Source organism: Bombus vancouverensis, chromosome 6 (genome assembly GCF_051014615.1).
Source record: "Bombus vancouverensis nearcticus chromosome 6, iyBomVanc1_principal, whole genome shotgun sequence".
In the NCBI taxonomy this organism is placed as follows: Eukaryota; Metazoa; Arthropoda; class Insecta; order Hymenoptera; family Apidae; genus Bombus; species Bombus vancouverensis.
The window spans coordinates 15,845,333-15,860,875 of NC_134916.1; the positions used below are offsets into that span (position 1 = coordinate 15,845,333).

The window sequence follows — 15,543 nt, forward strand, 5'->3', positions numbered from 1 at the left end:
AAATGTAATTATCAAATTAAGCAAATGATAAATTTGGCCATATAGTACGTAATAGAATAAAGAATGTTGAATAATTTATTTTTTTTAATCTTCTCGGCTTGTATTAAACATTATACAATCTTCCCTATCGGTACAACTATCGAAATACGTCGTCTTACTTATAATTTCACATTAGGCAAATTATTAAACTAGAAACTGTTTAACAAATAAGAATATGTATAAATTTTTAAGCGCTGCCATCGATGCAGAGTTGCCGATCATCTCGTGTATTTATTATACGACTTTTTGATTTTGATTACTTTTATTAAGAAAAATGAAAAAATAGGCATTTAATGAATATTTGATAAGGTTTAGTAACAGTCTGGAGGCTATTGTTAAAGTAATTACAATAATTCGTACTTAGTACATTGTGGAATGTGCGAGGAGGAGCTACTGTGTTACGCAGCTCTGCATGATGCCATCCGAAAAATACGTAATAAACACGAAGAATTCGTGTCTTATGCATTATCGGGTTAACATTTTACCACTCGACGTGAGATATGAACTGTTTAATTGGAGCAGATTTACGGCTAAACAATATAAATCCGTATTTCTTATTTTTACTCGGTAGCACGTATACGTGGCAACAGAGCAAAGTTGTCTGAGTGCTCTGTCACTTCCTAGTCAAAAGAAATTCTTCGAGCACAAACAATAATATATTTACACTATTAAAATAGTGAAATACGGTATAACTCGAAAAGAATACTGTCAAATATTCTCTTGATATATTTTAACTGTCTGTCAAGGTATCGGTAGAGAATATTTCTGTGTGCATATTAACGTATCACCAAGCGTCGGTTTATATATATTACATGTGCAACCTGTGTTAAAGTCTTCACGGTTAACATCTTATGAATGTGTCTGGCAACAGATATAATTTCAAGTTTATTAGCAAAGATGCCTCGCATATTAAGTAATTGATTGATCACGGCATGTAAAAAGAATATACACATATATCATCGTATGAATGAATGCGTAAACATATACACACATACTTATTTACGTACACCTATAAAAGTATTGGAATTTACAAACATTTCAGAAATTTAATGAAAATTGAAGTCAGTTCTCTCTGTAAGTTTTAATATTATTCTTTATTTTTCTGATTGATATTATTGCATTGATTCATTAAAAATTCTCTTATAAATAATATTTTAACCATCATTGAATAATGAAAATTCTGTTTTATGACAGATTATATTTATGACATTTCTTCTGATCAAACTTCATTTTAGGTCACCAAAAATTTTTGACTGATTCTTATATTTCCTGATAATATATGACAATGTTTAAAAAGACCAGTTTTGTATTTAAGAAATTTGGAATTTGAAAGTTACTTTTGTTTCAAGAGATATATTGGATTCTGTGCCGTAGAATATATTTACAAAACAGTAAATCACAAAGTTGAATTTTTAAATAAGTGAGGCTGTGTTTAAATTTAAAGTTTTGGATTGGATTTTGATTAGGTTAGGTTAGGCTTGGGTTAAAACATACTGATTTGATTTGAAAAGTTTCTTAAGTTCAAAATTGATGTTTTTGGATTCTATTCATTGAATACTATCAAATAACATAGATATTGGTTAAAATCTTTTGTGCCCTAAAATAGTCTTCTTTTTAAGAAAAATAAAATAAAATAGTATTTGTAATATTTAAATATCTGATATAGTCAAGAATATTTTATATCATAAAAAGTAGTCAATTTCCAAAGGATTTAAATTAATGTGTTTTCTTTTGTCAATACAGGTATATTGTATCTGCTAATGTGTTTACGACTTTTGTACACACAATAAGCTGATGTTGACTACATTTCATGAACCTGATGACAGAGTATTATAAGCTAAAAGAAGAAAGCAGCAAGAATAGTGCTGCTAATGGTGCTTTGGCACTGTTATTATTATCCTCCTAACAACATAATGGAGGAGCCAGCAAAGAAGAAACAACGCATTGAAAATGATGAAGTTGAAAAAGATACATTATCAGATATTGAGCAATTGCAGAATAGTCTGTTGACACAATGCTTATGTAATATACCAGAAAGCAGTTTACGTAAACCATTCACTAGTGCAACAGTAGAAGCTGCAGATGGCACTTTTAGATCTTCATTATTATCAGAATGGGAACCTGATCAAACCTTAGAATTTATAAGTACTTTACAACTATTATTTGATTTAGCCATTAAACAAAATGTTAGAGGTATTATGTGCAGGAGAGTAGTAGATGTTTGTGATGCGCTGGCGCGAAACGAGCATGGCATTATAGATCAAATAATTGACCTATCATGTACAACAAATAAATTTATATCATTTGCTGCTAGCAGAGTTCTTGCATCATTTTTTATTATAACAAAAGAAAATATTGACACAGCATGGTTGGAAAGATTAACACAATCTTTAGTAAATACTCATTCTCCAAGCCAAATGCTATTTACTTTGGATGTTGTAAAAAGAGTTGTGGAACACAAGGACTGCAGTATTCATCCTCTTGAAGATACAGACAGTATAGTGCCACCATCTCATTGTAATACAATATCAATTGCTGATACAGAAAGTTTTGATAGTACACCAGTAAAAGCAATGTGTGTCAAAGCATTAGAATCCAAATGGACTATACTAGTATCAAAATTTGATGCTATTTTAAGTTCATATACGCCACAACATGAATCAGCTGTTATTACATTTCTTGATTTGTGGGAATCCATCATTTCTGTTAAAGCCAACTTATCTGTTATTGATACCAAACTTTTTTATTCTCAATTAGACAACCTGGTTGTACTTTTAAATGCCAATGTTCCTGGTGTGATTTGGAGACATCTCCTTGGGTTATTTAATGAAGTATTGTGTTATGGAAGTACTTTGGCCTTACAAGATGTATTGCCAGATGAGCCTTGTTCTCTTGCACATTTGATTGTAAGAGCTGTAAAAGATTGGAGATTATTGGATGCTCTACCGTATCGACATGGTTCTGGAAGATTTGGAGGAGGATCTGGTGAAGGTGATCGTCCTCTTCTGCAAAAAATAGTGCTTTTAGTTTTAAAAAGTGTTGCTGTGACAGTTAAAGAGACACGTAGCGATTCTAGTGACTCTTCCTTGGGTTCTGAAGCAGAAGATCTTGATGCTGATATGGCAGTTATTGAGAGGAGCATTAGAGAAGTTCTAAGACAACTTGATCAGTGTGTTAAGACATTAATGCCATTTCATCCTGAAATGCCTTTATCACAGTGGGTTGTACAAATGTTCCATGATCAAGATGATTTTTTAATTGAAGGCATGGTATGTTGTTTAGATGTAGCTGTTGGTTTATTTTATAGAGGACCTCCACAAAATGATCTTGGTCATATGCTTAGTCCAACTTTAACTTTCATACAATTTATACATGCTGTATCACATGATCCAGATGTTTTATTAGATTTACTTGTCAGTAATGAGACCTGTTTCTTATTATACTTATTGAGATTTTTGAAATATGTTAAAAGAAATTGGACAGAATTTGTCTCTTGCTGTGGAAGAGAATTAGATGATACCATGACAATATTGATAAGACTTCGTTTAGCAATTGACAGATTAGTATCAAAAGATTTGTTTCCTTATAACATAAATCCAGTTCTACGTTTGCTAGAAAAGTGTGAATCCTTCTATGAAGGAAATATAGACAACTAATTATTATTTGATTGCATGATGAGATTCAAAATTTTAATTCACTAGATGTACAAATTGTAAGAATGAAAGCTTCGTCATCTGGCTTATTTTATCAGTCAAAAAGTAATACAAAATTGTATAATCTTATTGACTTCATTTTTATAAATGACTGACTTATACTACTGTCTTTTGTAGTATTAAATATTTAGAATAATATTGAAAGATACAGAAAAAAACATTTCTATTTATTATATTTAGCAAAATTTTATTCATTCAGAACTATTGTTGAAGTTTTACACAAGAATTATTTTTTGCATTTCATGGTTGAAGTATAAATGGATAAAAGTAGTACAAAGATTAGCTAAAATTATATGCTTCACAATGAAATTGCACTTTTATGGTGCTATGAAAACATATTTGCCAAAGCACCATTGGAAATAAATTTAAATGTATACTACTAGAATAATATTTATATCTATATATAAAGGTTAAATGTACAATTTGCCAGTCAAATAGAATTATGTAAGTTGAATCCTCTGATGTGCACTACTAAATATGTATAAAGATATACTTTTTTGTACATTACAAAACTAAACTCACAAAAGAGTATATTAGATTGTAGTATAAAGATTTTTATAAAATGCATTTGAAAAATACATAATATAAAAATCTTTTGAAAGAAGGATATAAATAAATTATATCAACACATTAGATTATAAAATTGACTTTGAAATTTTGTGCCAGAGGCATAATAAAATATTTAACTGTATTAAATCAAAATCTATAACATTTGTTTGTTTAACAGTAATAAATCTGTAACAGAATTCTAGGACACCACTGTTATATCCACGTACTTAAATACAAGTGTAAAATTAAATAATGTTTATTAAAATGAAAGACATTGTCATATTGTCATGATTTATTAACAATGTATAAATAATAATGTTGTAAAATATTACAAATATACAAATGTAAAGTTACTGGCAATGTAAATGCAGTTATTGACATTTAAAGTTATGCCAGTATTAATAAATTATTAGATACAAATGGCAATGATTGTTCCTATAAGTTAAAGTTAAGAACAATATTTGCCATTGTTGTTTTGGAATTCTCTACAAATTAAAGTATTTGTATATATTAATTGTAATGTTAATTATGCATACCTTAAAATTATCTTTGTAAGTATGGTACATGTAATACACTAAAAATCTACATATTTTTACTTTTATAATCATGATCTAATTTTATTTATCATTTCCCTTTGTAGATTTTTTACTAGTATTCGCAACTTACATATGTATAATGTAAAATATAAAAAATAATAAATTATAGACATGTATTGAAATGTTAGTAATGATCGGAACAAAAGTTAAGTGTAACTATGAAATTACAAACACGATTATTGGATACTCTACATACTTATATATTAGTTTAATGTATTCTAATACATATGTATATGTATGTCTTTATGCTAGTGTACAATCCACAAATTTGCAAAAATATTACAGAATTTAGGATGAATTACAGATTACTTAATAGTAATGTTTGAAATTTAAAGTACATGTTCCAACATCCAGAAGAAATTTTATGAAGATATAGAATTTGCGAATTAAGGACTTATGTATATTAACATATAAAATTCACGGGGAAAAAAGTTAAATCTAATTCAAATATCGGGACTCAAACAAAATGAAATTAAAGAAACACGTTATATACGTATGTAAAACGTCGGAGCACCGCTTCAGGAAGGAATTTTTAATAAATAGTAGAGATTGCCAATTAGCAAGACAAAATTTCGGTCAATTAGCAAGGCAGCACTTTACATAATTCTACGTACCTATGCATGTGTTGTAATTTTAGGACATTTTCTTACCGCAATGCTGCAAAATAAAATCATACCAGATTACATATATTCGTTCTTTTTATTTAAAAAAATTACAATAAATAATTATTTTGTTTTAAAATGAAACATTGCAATAAAGATATAAACCTTACATTTTTGTGACTTTATCGAAAGCTGTATTATATTTTACAGTTGAATTATATTATACAATTATGTGCATATTGTTACTTAACATTGTTCAGGACATATGAATAGATAAAATTATTTAAAAGAGTCAGTTTTCAAAGGAAATATCTCATTTCTTTGATAGTGTTAGGTAATATTTCAATTTTTGCGGACAATTCAAATCTACAAAATTGGAGAATTCAAAATAGAACTTACCGCACAGAAGATGTAAGCACAAACAATATCTTATACATGTACATCTTATACATATATCTTATCCTATCTATACTATTACCTATAATACATCTACAATCTATGATTTCATACATATACGTATATACCTCACATGTTCCTACACACCTCATATTAGAGTCTGCCACATTGACAGTGTATACGGCAAAGAAAGGTATTGAGTTTAATTTGTTAATATTTTTATTGTAAGTATGTATCATTTTGGTTTCATTAGAAGATTTTATGTTTCGGTAACAATTACTTGTTTTATTCAATTAAAGGTTTTGCCAAAATGGAACTTAAATTACTGGAGAGAATGAAAAAACTTGGGTATGTAATTTGAGGTTATAATATTGAACGTTAATCTATTAATTGCCAATATTTTTTCGAAATTATATAATTTTATAAATGTTTTAGCGATTTTTAATGACTTAAAACAAAAAATGTTTAATGGATATCGTGATTAATGTTAATTCGAATTTTTATGATCTTAGAATAAAAATAATGGCAGTTAATGAATTAATACTAAAACTATACGATATTTAAAGGAAATTCGTTATTTTCATGCATTTATTTAACTTTAATTGAACATACAAAGTTACTAATATGATGTGTTACTTATAATTACATATTTAACATAAATTTTATTAATTATGTTATCTGATAAATTATTTTATTTTATAGGTACAATGGTCAGCTGACAGACCCCAATAAATTTAAGGAGGCTGTAAAACAAGGTCCAAAATCTCCAGAATTTACAAAGCTTGTAGCATGGTTAGCAGATGAGATTGCAATACTCAATGATATTGATGAAACTATTCATGCCATAATGTCTCCAGATGATTCTAGTTCTTTCCTCTTAGAGTTAAGCTGTTTTCTTAAGGAATTAGGATGTATGAATGAGAGATTAATGACTGGTAATGTTAATGCAAGATTAGCAACTGAACAAGATAGGTACATTTTGTTAGATTTTTTAGGAGCAGAATTAAAAACTTGCAGATTATTAGAATTTAGGAAGCATAAAAGTTCGAATTCCATGGCTGTCGTTGTTGTAAGTTACCATTATCAAAGTAGGACAAAAATATATAAATGATGTTATAGTTTTATTAATGAGAGTTTGTATATATACTCTATGTAGGAAGAGAGTGACACAGCTAAAGATCTTAAAGATATGTCAATAGCTTTAAATTTTGAAAGGCCACCAAATGATATCACTTCTGAGAAACTTTTTACAAGACTGCAAAATAAATTGACTGAAGTGTTAAAAACAGCTCCTTCTGAGCTTGTAGGCCAACCATTAATTAGTCATCAATTCTCAGAAGCAGATTGGAATGATCTTCAACATTTACAACAAGAGTTACACGATGAATACAGAATGCGCCGTGATATGTTGCTCAAGAGGCTCGATGTAACAGTACAATCTTTTCTAGTAAGTATACATAGCTATTTTTAAGATAAAGTTACAAAAGCTATTTATATTTATGTATAATTTTAAAAAACGTATGATTTCTATTTCCAAATATAGTGGTCAGACAAAGTAAAAGCTCAAGAGGCTGAGTTAAATAGACAATATGAAGAAACTAGGAAACTTTTGAATGCAGAACCAGATATTACATTTGCTGATTTACTAGCAGCAAGAGATGATATTGCATTAATGGAGAAAACAAGCAACGCAAGTGTTAGGAAAAATACTCAAAGTGAAATTAATAGAGTTATTATAGGAGAGGTACCAGACAGAGGTGGAAGACCATATGAACAAGAACCACCACCTCCCGAAATGCCACCTTGGCAAAAGGATAGAGTACCTGGACCTTTAACTTCTGGGTAAGATAAAGTAAAAAAAAATACGTTTTGGTAAGATCATTCAAAATGAATATATATACTTTTATATTATAGCGGAGGTCGAGGAGGTGGTAGAGGTGGTGGGCGTGGAGGTGGCAGTTTTCAAAGTTCTAATTCTTATACCAGTGATAATAGAAATTCATACAGCAGTAATACTGGTTATGTAGACACTGGATATCAGGGTTCCAATTATGCTTCTAATAGTGGTGCATATGGTGGACAAGGAGGAGGATATGGAGCAAAGCAAGGAGGAGGATATGGAGGTGGTTATGGAGGAGGAGGTCAAGGAGGTGGTTATGGAGGAGGAGGTCAAGGAGGTGGTTATGGAGGAGGAGGTCAAGGAGGTGGTTATGGAGGAGGAGGTCAAGGAGGTGGTTATGGAGGAGGAGGTCAAGGAGGTGGTTATGGAGGAGGAGGTCAAGGAGGTGGTTATGGAGGAGGAGGTCAAGGAGGTGGTTACGGAGGAGGCCAAGGAGGCAGTTACGGAGGAGGAGGTCAAGGAGGCGGTTACGGAGGAGGAGGCCAAGGAGGTGGTTACGGAGGAGGAGGCAAAGGAGGTGCATATGGAGGAGGGCATGGTGGCGGCTATGGTGGACAAGGAGGTGGTTATGGAGGCAGTGGAAATAATACTTACGGCGGAGATAACAGAGATGGAGGTAATTAATTGAAAAATATAGATAATAAAAGTGAAAATGTAGGATATATATAAGTAAATATAGTAATTTTATAATAGTGTTTCATATAAATTTTATAAAGAATTTTAATCCAATTATTGATTAATAATCAATTTATTTAGGATACAAATCTGAATATAAAGGCGGACAACAGTATCAAAGAGGAGGTAGTGGTAAAGGAAGAGGAGGTAGAGTTCAGGGAGGCTGGAATCAGGGTGGCGCCAATTCTGGAACAGATAACTATCAGCGTGGTGGATATAATCGTGGAGGAGGTCGAGGAGGACGACAATACTAAAATATTTTATGTAAAATATTATTCTTATGCTTATAATAGTAATAGAAAAGATATTTACATCACAGAGCATAATAATTAATATCAATGAATTTTTATATAACATATAATTGCTTAATTTATATTATATTTTTAAATATTATGTGAATTGAAAATATTAATTCTAAACTAAAAATGAATTAGAAACATTGATACTATTTTTATAAGATAAATTATTTACTCTTATGGAATTATAATAATTGTTATATTCTACTTTAGAATACTTTACTGTGTTCTGAATGTTAATTTTGGCTATGTACTTGTGTTTGAATTTTGTAAATATGCACTTTTTTTGTACAATGAAGAAATGACAAGTGTGTTAAAATTAAGTTGTATAATGTAATAATGTGAGGAGATTAATTGATTGATTAAAATATTTAATTGTATAAAATACTTACTAAATATATATTATGATTGCATATCAATAATTTATATTTGAATGTATATGAATATATATATATATATATATAAAGTATATAACAAGTGACTTAATTTTTTTATTTTTTTTTTTATCAATTAATTAATCTGTAACTAAAAGCAGGAACATTATTACACACATTTAAAAATCTATTAAAAAGTTAATCGTACTCAGAATTTTCTGTTAGTCGTAATTAGAACATTGATATAGTGCACTTTGCAGAAGTAGAATGATACCTTCTATATTGCTTTTGGTTCATGGTTCAGTGTTTTATCAGCCGTCTACAAATTACACGGGTTTAGATATATGGCAAAACAAAATGCCGATGTGCGTTTTCTGGTTGAATCGTTCTACTTATTTTGCTTTATTCACCTGGAAAAATAAGAAATTCTGCCATACAGAAATATTAAATTTAATATTGGTTTGATTTAATATGTTGAAATCTCGCGTAATCTACGTCATAGTTTACACCTGCAATCTATGTATGTGTCATATGACTTATGAAGATCAGTGTTTTGCATGTTAAAGTGTTATTTTTTTATGAGTACTGTTATCGACCAGAACAAAAGAATGATGATATGTATCCCCAAGAAATGACACAATTACAAAATACTTGATCGACTGATTCATCTTCGGTACTTCTTATCAATTAGGTACTTATAACCGAACATATAAAATCTTATTGTTAGCGTTATTTCTTAGTGGAACTTGTTTAAATTATAATTTGACAGAAAATTATAAAGATTCATCATTTATATGTATGTATATTAACTAATAATTAATATATAAAAATAATAAAAATTTGATAAATATTAGATGCTTTTATTGTGAATTGGAATGCAAAGTGTTTTAAGTAAATTTACTTATTATGAATAATTTTTATTTCAATTTTGTGTGTAAGGTTTTTGAAGAAAATTTCATACATAAATTACAACTATTCATAAAAAGAAAAAATGTCAGGGGGAGAACGAAAGAAACGTGCTTGTGACAAAGGACAAGGTTGGGAAGAGGCTGGTGCTGAATTTTATCAGGAAAGTTATCCCGCAGCAATTGAAGCAGATTTACAACAAGCATTACAAAGAGATCCTTCTCATATAGCTACTTTACTACCAAGTAAAAAGTCTCGTGTTGGTAAGTTTATGAATAATAGACTTTGTACATAAAAGAAACATTGCATGCTTAATATTTTGATATTAATACCAGTTAATGTTATTTGTTCTTGTTATTTGATATAGCAACTGCCAAACGAATACGTAATGATACTAAAACAACATTAAGGAGGCGTACTAGTACAAGATCTCGCGGTACAACTACATCAAGACGTATGTCAACAAATATTCATGATGCAGCAGTGTCTATGTTACCAGATTTATCTGAAAACTTATCTAATGAAGAACGTACTTGGGAAGAAATAATGCAAATCAAAGCTATGCCTGTGTGCATGGCACAGAAAATACAACTAAAAAATCAGTTACAAGTATGTTAATGACAACATTAATCAAATTAATAGAATTATTAATAGAATTTAAAACTGTTATATATCTGTTTATATATATATATATATATTTCAGAGTGCTACAAAATTAAGATTGCAAGGTTTTGAGCAATTGAAATGGCAACGAAGGAAAGCTTGGCAACAATTTCGTATCAGAATGAAGGAAGCATATTCGAAAATGGAATTATGGAATGATAGTCTTAAAACAATTGGTGGGAATTTTGGAATGGGAGTTGTTGCATACTTTTTATTCATCAAATGGTTATTATATCTTAATATTCTTTTATTTATAATTATATTTTCATTTATTGTGTTACCTGCAATATTATTGAATATGCCAGAAGATGAGTCATGCATAAATTCTAATAATAGTAGTAGTATATCTTGTTGTTCAGAGTTATATTGGAACATAACTCAAGAAAGTAGTAGTATAACAGACATTTTTCAGGGCACTGGTATATTAGAATATACTTTATTGTTTTATGGTGCATATAGTCATATGACTTATGATACTTCTGGTATATTTTTTAATTTACCATTATCCTATATTTCTGCAACTGTCGGTGTATTTATTTTTAGTTTAATAGCTATTGTTAAGTCAGCTGCTAAAAGTTTTAAACAGAGGGTAGTCGAAAATGAAGGCCAGTTTTATCAATATTGTAATTTAGTTTTTGGTGGTTGGGATTATTGTATACATAATGAAAAGTCTGCAGCTGTAAAGCATAAAGCATTATACAATGAAATGAAAGCATTTTTAGAAGCTGAGAGACTAGAAGAAGAAAGGCAAAATCGAACGAGAGAAGAAACAACAAAATTGTTTCTCATGCGTTTCTTTATTAATTTAATAGTTCTAGTAGTGTTATGTGGTTCTGGTGTATTGATTTATCATATATTTGAATTTTCACTCGATCAAGTTTCACCACAAGTCAATGAAACATACGACTTGCAATCTTTACCCTTGAATAAAATTGCTTACTTATTTTTTGAATTTCTTCCGTACATATGTATCGTTGTTTTAAATCTTGCAGTACCATTCCTATTTCGATATCTAGTCTCTTTAGAAAATTATAGTCCTTCATTTGTTATACGCATAACTCTTTTACGAACTGTATTTCTACGACTTTCTTCTTTCATTGTTCTACTCACATCATTTTATAGACTAATTGTAACGGAGGTAACGGATAATAAATGTACTGCTGATAGACGACCACTGTGCTGGGAAACATTTGTAGGACAACAGTTCTTCAAACTCTATATTACAGATCTTTTTCTTCAATTTTTCATGACATTTTTTGTCAATTTTCCCAGGTCATTAATAGCAAAACATACGGAAAACAAAGTGTTACGTTTTTTCGGAGAACAAGAATTTGATTTACCTAAGCATGTGTTAGATGTTGTTTATTTGCAAACTATCTGTTGGCTTGGTTTCTTTTATGCACCTTTATTACCATTAATTGCAATATTTGGTACTTTTGTACTGTTCTATATAAAAAAATTTGCTTGTTTAGTAAACAGTACCCCATCAAGTAAAGTTTACAGAGCAAGTAAATCGAATGCATTTTTTATGTTGATTCTATTGATCTCTTTTATTTTATCTACAGTCCCAATTGGTTACTCTATTGCAGAAATAGTGCCATCAAAATCTTGTGGACCATTTAGAGGTTTCGAGTCTGTATGGTCATTATTAATTGTGATGTTTGCAGAATTTCCTTATTGGCTTCAATCTATTTTATACTTCCTTGGTACTGCTGGATTTGGTGTACCAGCTTTTGTTATTCTTACTTTACTTTTATATTATTATTATGCTGTATCAATAGCAAACAAACACATGGTTACAGTTTTAAAGAATCAATTAGTGCTGGAAGGTCATGATAAACAGTTCTTACTTAATAGATTGAGTGCATTTATTAAACAACAACAAGATCAGAACAAGTATCATCAAGAGCAAACAAATGAGTTAGGTACATTCTCATAATCAGTATTATGAAAGTCAAAATAATTTTTATATAATAATTTTTAAAATGCACAGATTTAATAAGTGTTTTATATAATCATATGTGAACTGTACAAAAGTTATAGTAATTTAACTAATTTACAATTACTTTTTATATGATAATAGAACTGTCCATCTCAGTTTTTAAAATATACATTGAGCTATATAATGGTATTCAAAATACTTGGTCCAACTATATGGTTTTCAACTAAAAGATATCTAGGAAAACTATTATATTTATTACAAAATATTTTTTCTTAAATTTATTCAGTTATTGAATTTGAATAATTAAACAATTTTAAGTAAGTTACAAAAATAATACTTAAAAATCAGGGTACAAATTAAAAACCGTGCAATAGTAGAAGTCACAGATTGTTTACTATGTATATCTAGTTTTAGTAACAGTAAGGAGGGCTAAGATGCATACACAGTATAGTAATAGTAGTGATAAGGACTTCTTTCCTTTTTAGAGTTTTTATAAAATACAAGACAAAATAATGTGATTGGTTTTTTTGTAGTAATACAAAATATCACACACAAACTTACTTTTTAATTTTATAAATAAGTATTAGGGTGCTTTTGCTAAAATGAAGTGAAGTGATATATGATGGACCTATTTTTAGATTAGCTGGGTATTAGAAGTATGATGCAGTTGTAAATAGGTTGTGTAGACTGATCAGAAAATCCTTAATAATAAGAATACATTTTATAGTAATTTATTACTTACGTACCAAAGTATTTATTAACTAAAAATGCTTTAATTTATATGAAAAATTTATGTTTCTATAAATCTTATTTTTGATGATTGTTTTTGTTTTTAATTTTATCATATTTTAGCAGTAATTTTGTAATATTTATTTTATGCGTTTAAATATTTACTATATTTAAGATTTCTTTTAATATAAACATTTATGAATGTGTCTAATTTTTTAATATTAATTGTTCTATAATTTAAAAAAGAAACTTCTTTTGCCTTTAATACTGCCAATGTACATGAAACTAGAACTAGTTTAACTTTTCTATCTATATACATATATGCATGTATAAAAAAAACTCCATTAGAAACTGTGCATGTATTTCTTACAAATATTCATTCCAAAACTGCCAACTTATGTTAAATAGTCTTTAAAAAACATTTTATATGAATTTTATACAAACATGATCATAAACAAACAGCTGCATATGAACGTCACATTGAATATAACTTTAACAAAGGATTATATTGCACTGATTATAAATTTATAAGTAACAGTCTATTTCGCTGATGTCATTATAAGCAGTATTAAAAATACTATAATATATTACACTCAATACTATTATATATGTGTAATAAGAAAAGATTTTCTGTGCTAACAAAAAGGTAGTAAATGCTTTCATCTTCCCTCATTGCAACTTTTATATATTTATAAAAATAAGAAAATGACTTACAAATATACTATTTATCTTGTAAAAGACTGCACATTTTTGAAACAGCTTTCCTAAATAAACCAAAAATTATTTGCTATGTTTACAATATGTCATAAGGAATTATAAGTTGTTTGTTATGTATGACAAAAATATATGCTCATGATATAATATGGTTAATAAACTACAACATATATAAAATATACAAAATATATTTATTTTTATCTTTGTATTAAAATAGTACAATCTGTATAATCCATTGAATGTATAACATGCATTTTGAATTATGTTAAGATTTACTTTTAATTATGATTCTGTAGAATGTAGCTATGGAAGAAATATAATTAAATATTTATTATATTCTACAAACTACAACGAAGTTTTATTTTTTACTTAATAACTTACTGCTTCAGCAATATCTATCCAATCCATAACAGCTGCTAAACTATCATTTTTTGATGGCAATTTATCATAATTCCAGTATGTAAAATGAGAGAAAGCTCCCGTGAAGTATAAATTACGTTCAACATGTTCTACTTCTGGTTTTTTGTGTTCAACAAATGTAATACCTTTGTATCCAGAAGGTAGCGTTATCTTTTTTCCTTGAAGTGGATATCCACGAAATGAAGAATTATAAACTATATATAAACAAGGATAATTCTTACTTTTTAATCGTAAATATTAAATATTAATATGATTAAAGCAATATTATTTGCGGAAAAAGATATACATACAAACATGCAAGTATATTTACCGATAATTAATTCAAATTTAATGAACTTACCTTTATCGTCTACTTCACGAATGTAAGGTGTAAAATAAGTAGAAACGTTTGCGGACTCATCACCATAAATTTTGCATGGCATTAAATGTAATACACTTTGTTTTTCTTCGGACAAATCATGATTCATATGTAAACGAATAGCCATGTTTAAACGGAAGTATCGCGTTCTATTTTGGCGGGAACATATTCAATCTATACAGATGTCTCTCTTATTAATTTCGACTTTTTAAAATATATCGTTTACATACCTACAAACTGTACGATTAACAACGACAATTGATAATAGCAATTACAATGAAGTGCCAAAATGTCTATGAAATTTTTATAACAATTTTATTATTTATATATCAAGATGCAAATGTGTTATGTGTAGTTTTACTCTTCTGGAATTTATCTTATTATGTCAAATTACTAAGAAATTTCTGAATTTAGAGTGGCTTTAAAATTACTTACAGCATATTTTTGTAATGATTTCAATATTCATATATCAAAATGTAAATAAGATAAAAATAGTTCCAGTATTTTTGGATTTATTTTATTGTGTATAATTAAGAAATTTTAGAACTTAAAGTAACAGAAATTATTTGCAGTATATGATGAACATAAGATGTATAGTGGGGATGGTCCCCACCTTTCCCGAAATAAAGGGAGTAGGGAGGAAAATTTACCACCGTGGTGCGACGCGCACT

The 15,543-nt window shown here is 28.7% G+C and overlaps 4 protein-coding genes across 8 annotated transcripts; 3 read left to right on the forward strand and 1 right to left on the reverse strand.

The window, feature by feature from the left end:
• Nucleotides 1-375: 375 nt before the first annotated feature.
• Nucleotides 376-4,815, forward strand: lin (protein lines homolog). The gene is made up of 2 exons (XM_033335979.2): nucleotides 376-1,113; nucleotides 1,783-4,815. Exon 2 carries the CDS (start codon nucleotides 1,911-1,913, stop codon nucleotides 3,693-3,695), a length of 1,785 nt encoding a protein of 594 aa, XP_033191870.1. The 5' UTR covers nucleotides 376-1,113; nucleotides 1,783-1,910; the 3' UTR covers nucleotides 3,696-4,815.
• Nucleotides 4,816-5,827: 1,012 nt separating this feature from the next.
• On the forward strand, nucleotides 5,828-9,136 carry LOC117157726 (protein FAM98A). 3 transcript variants are annotated; one of them, XM_033335977.2, is made up of 7 exons: nucleotides 5,828-6,088; nucleotides 6,195-6,243; nucleotides 6,598-6,964; nucleotides 7,052-7,342; nucleotides 7,439-7,737; nucleotides 7,810-8,411; nucleotides 8,552-9,136. In XM_033335977.2, exons 1-7 carry the CDS (start codon nucleotides 5,935-5,937, stop codon nucleotides 8,722-8,724), a joined length of 1,935 nt encoding a protein of 644 aa, XP_033191868.2. In that variant the 5' UTR covers nucleotides 5,828-5,934; the 3' UTR covers nucleotides 8,725-9,136. The 3 variants fall into 3 exon arrangements, with proteins under 3 accessions (XP_033191868.2, XP_076475418.1, XP_033191869.2); XM_076619303.1 differs by having other exon boundaries at nucleotides 5,830-6,123; XM_033335978.2 differs by having other exon boundaries at nucleotides 5,831-6,119.
• A 125-nt stretch (nucleotides 9,137-9,261) lies between these two features.
• Nucleotides 9,262-14,302, forward strand: LOC117157683 (transmembrane channel-like protein 7). 3 transcript variants are annotated; one of them, XM_076619301.1, is made up of 5 exons: nucleotides 9,271-9,831; nucleotides 10,080-10,309; nucleotides 10,414-10,655; nucleotides 10,750-10,934; nucleotides 11,253-14,302. In XM_076619301.1, exons 2-5 carry the CDS (start codon nucleotides 10,132-10,134, stop codon nucleotides 12,646-12,648), a joined length of 2,001 nt encoding a protein of 666 aa, XP_076475416.1. In that variant the 5' UTR covers nucleotides 9,271-9,831; nucleotides 10,080-10,131; the 3' UTR covers nucleotides 12,649-14,302. The 3 variants fall into 3 exon arrangements, with proteins under 3 accessions (XP_033191786.1, XP_076475416.1, XP_076475415.1); XM_033335895.2 differs by having other exon boundaries at nucleotides 9,262-9,831; nucleotides 10,750-14,302; XM_076619300.1 differs by lacking the exon at nucleotides 9,271-9,831 and adding an exon at nucleotides 9,843-9,936 and having other exon boundaries at nucleotides 10,750-14,302.
• Nucleotides 14,267-15,029, reverse strand: LOC117157687 (ribonuclease H2 subunit C). Its single transcript, XM_033335903.2, has 3 exons — nucleotides 14,855-15,029; nucleotides 14,476-14,708; nucleotides 14,267-14,397 (listed from the first exon to the last, which is right to left on the reverse strand). The coding sequence occupies exons 1-3, from the start codon at nucleotides 14,997-14,999 to the stop codon at nucleotides 14,377-14,379; spliced, it is 399 nt and encodes a 132-aa protein (XP_033191794.1). The 5' UTR covers nucleotides 15,000-15,029; the 3' UTR covers nucleotides 14,267-14,376.
• Between the last annotated feature and the right edge of the window lie 514 nt (nucleotides 15,030-15,543).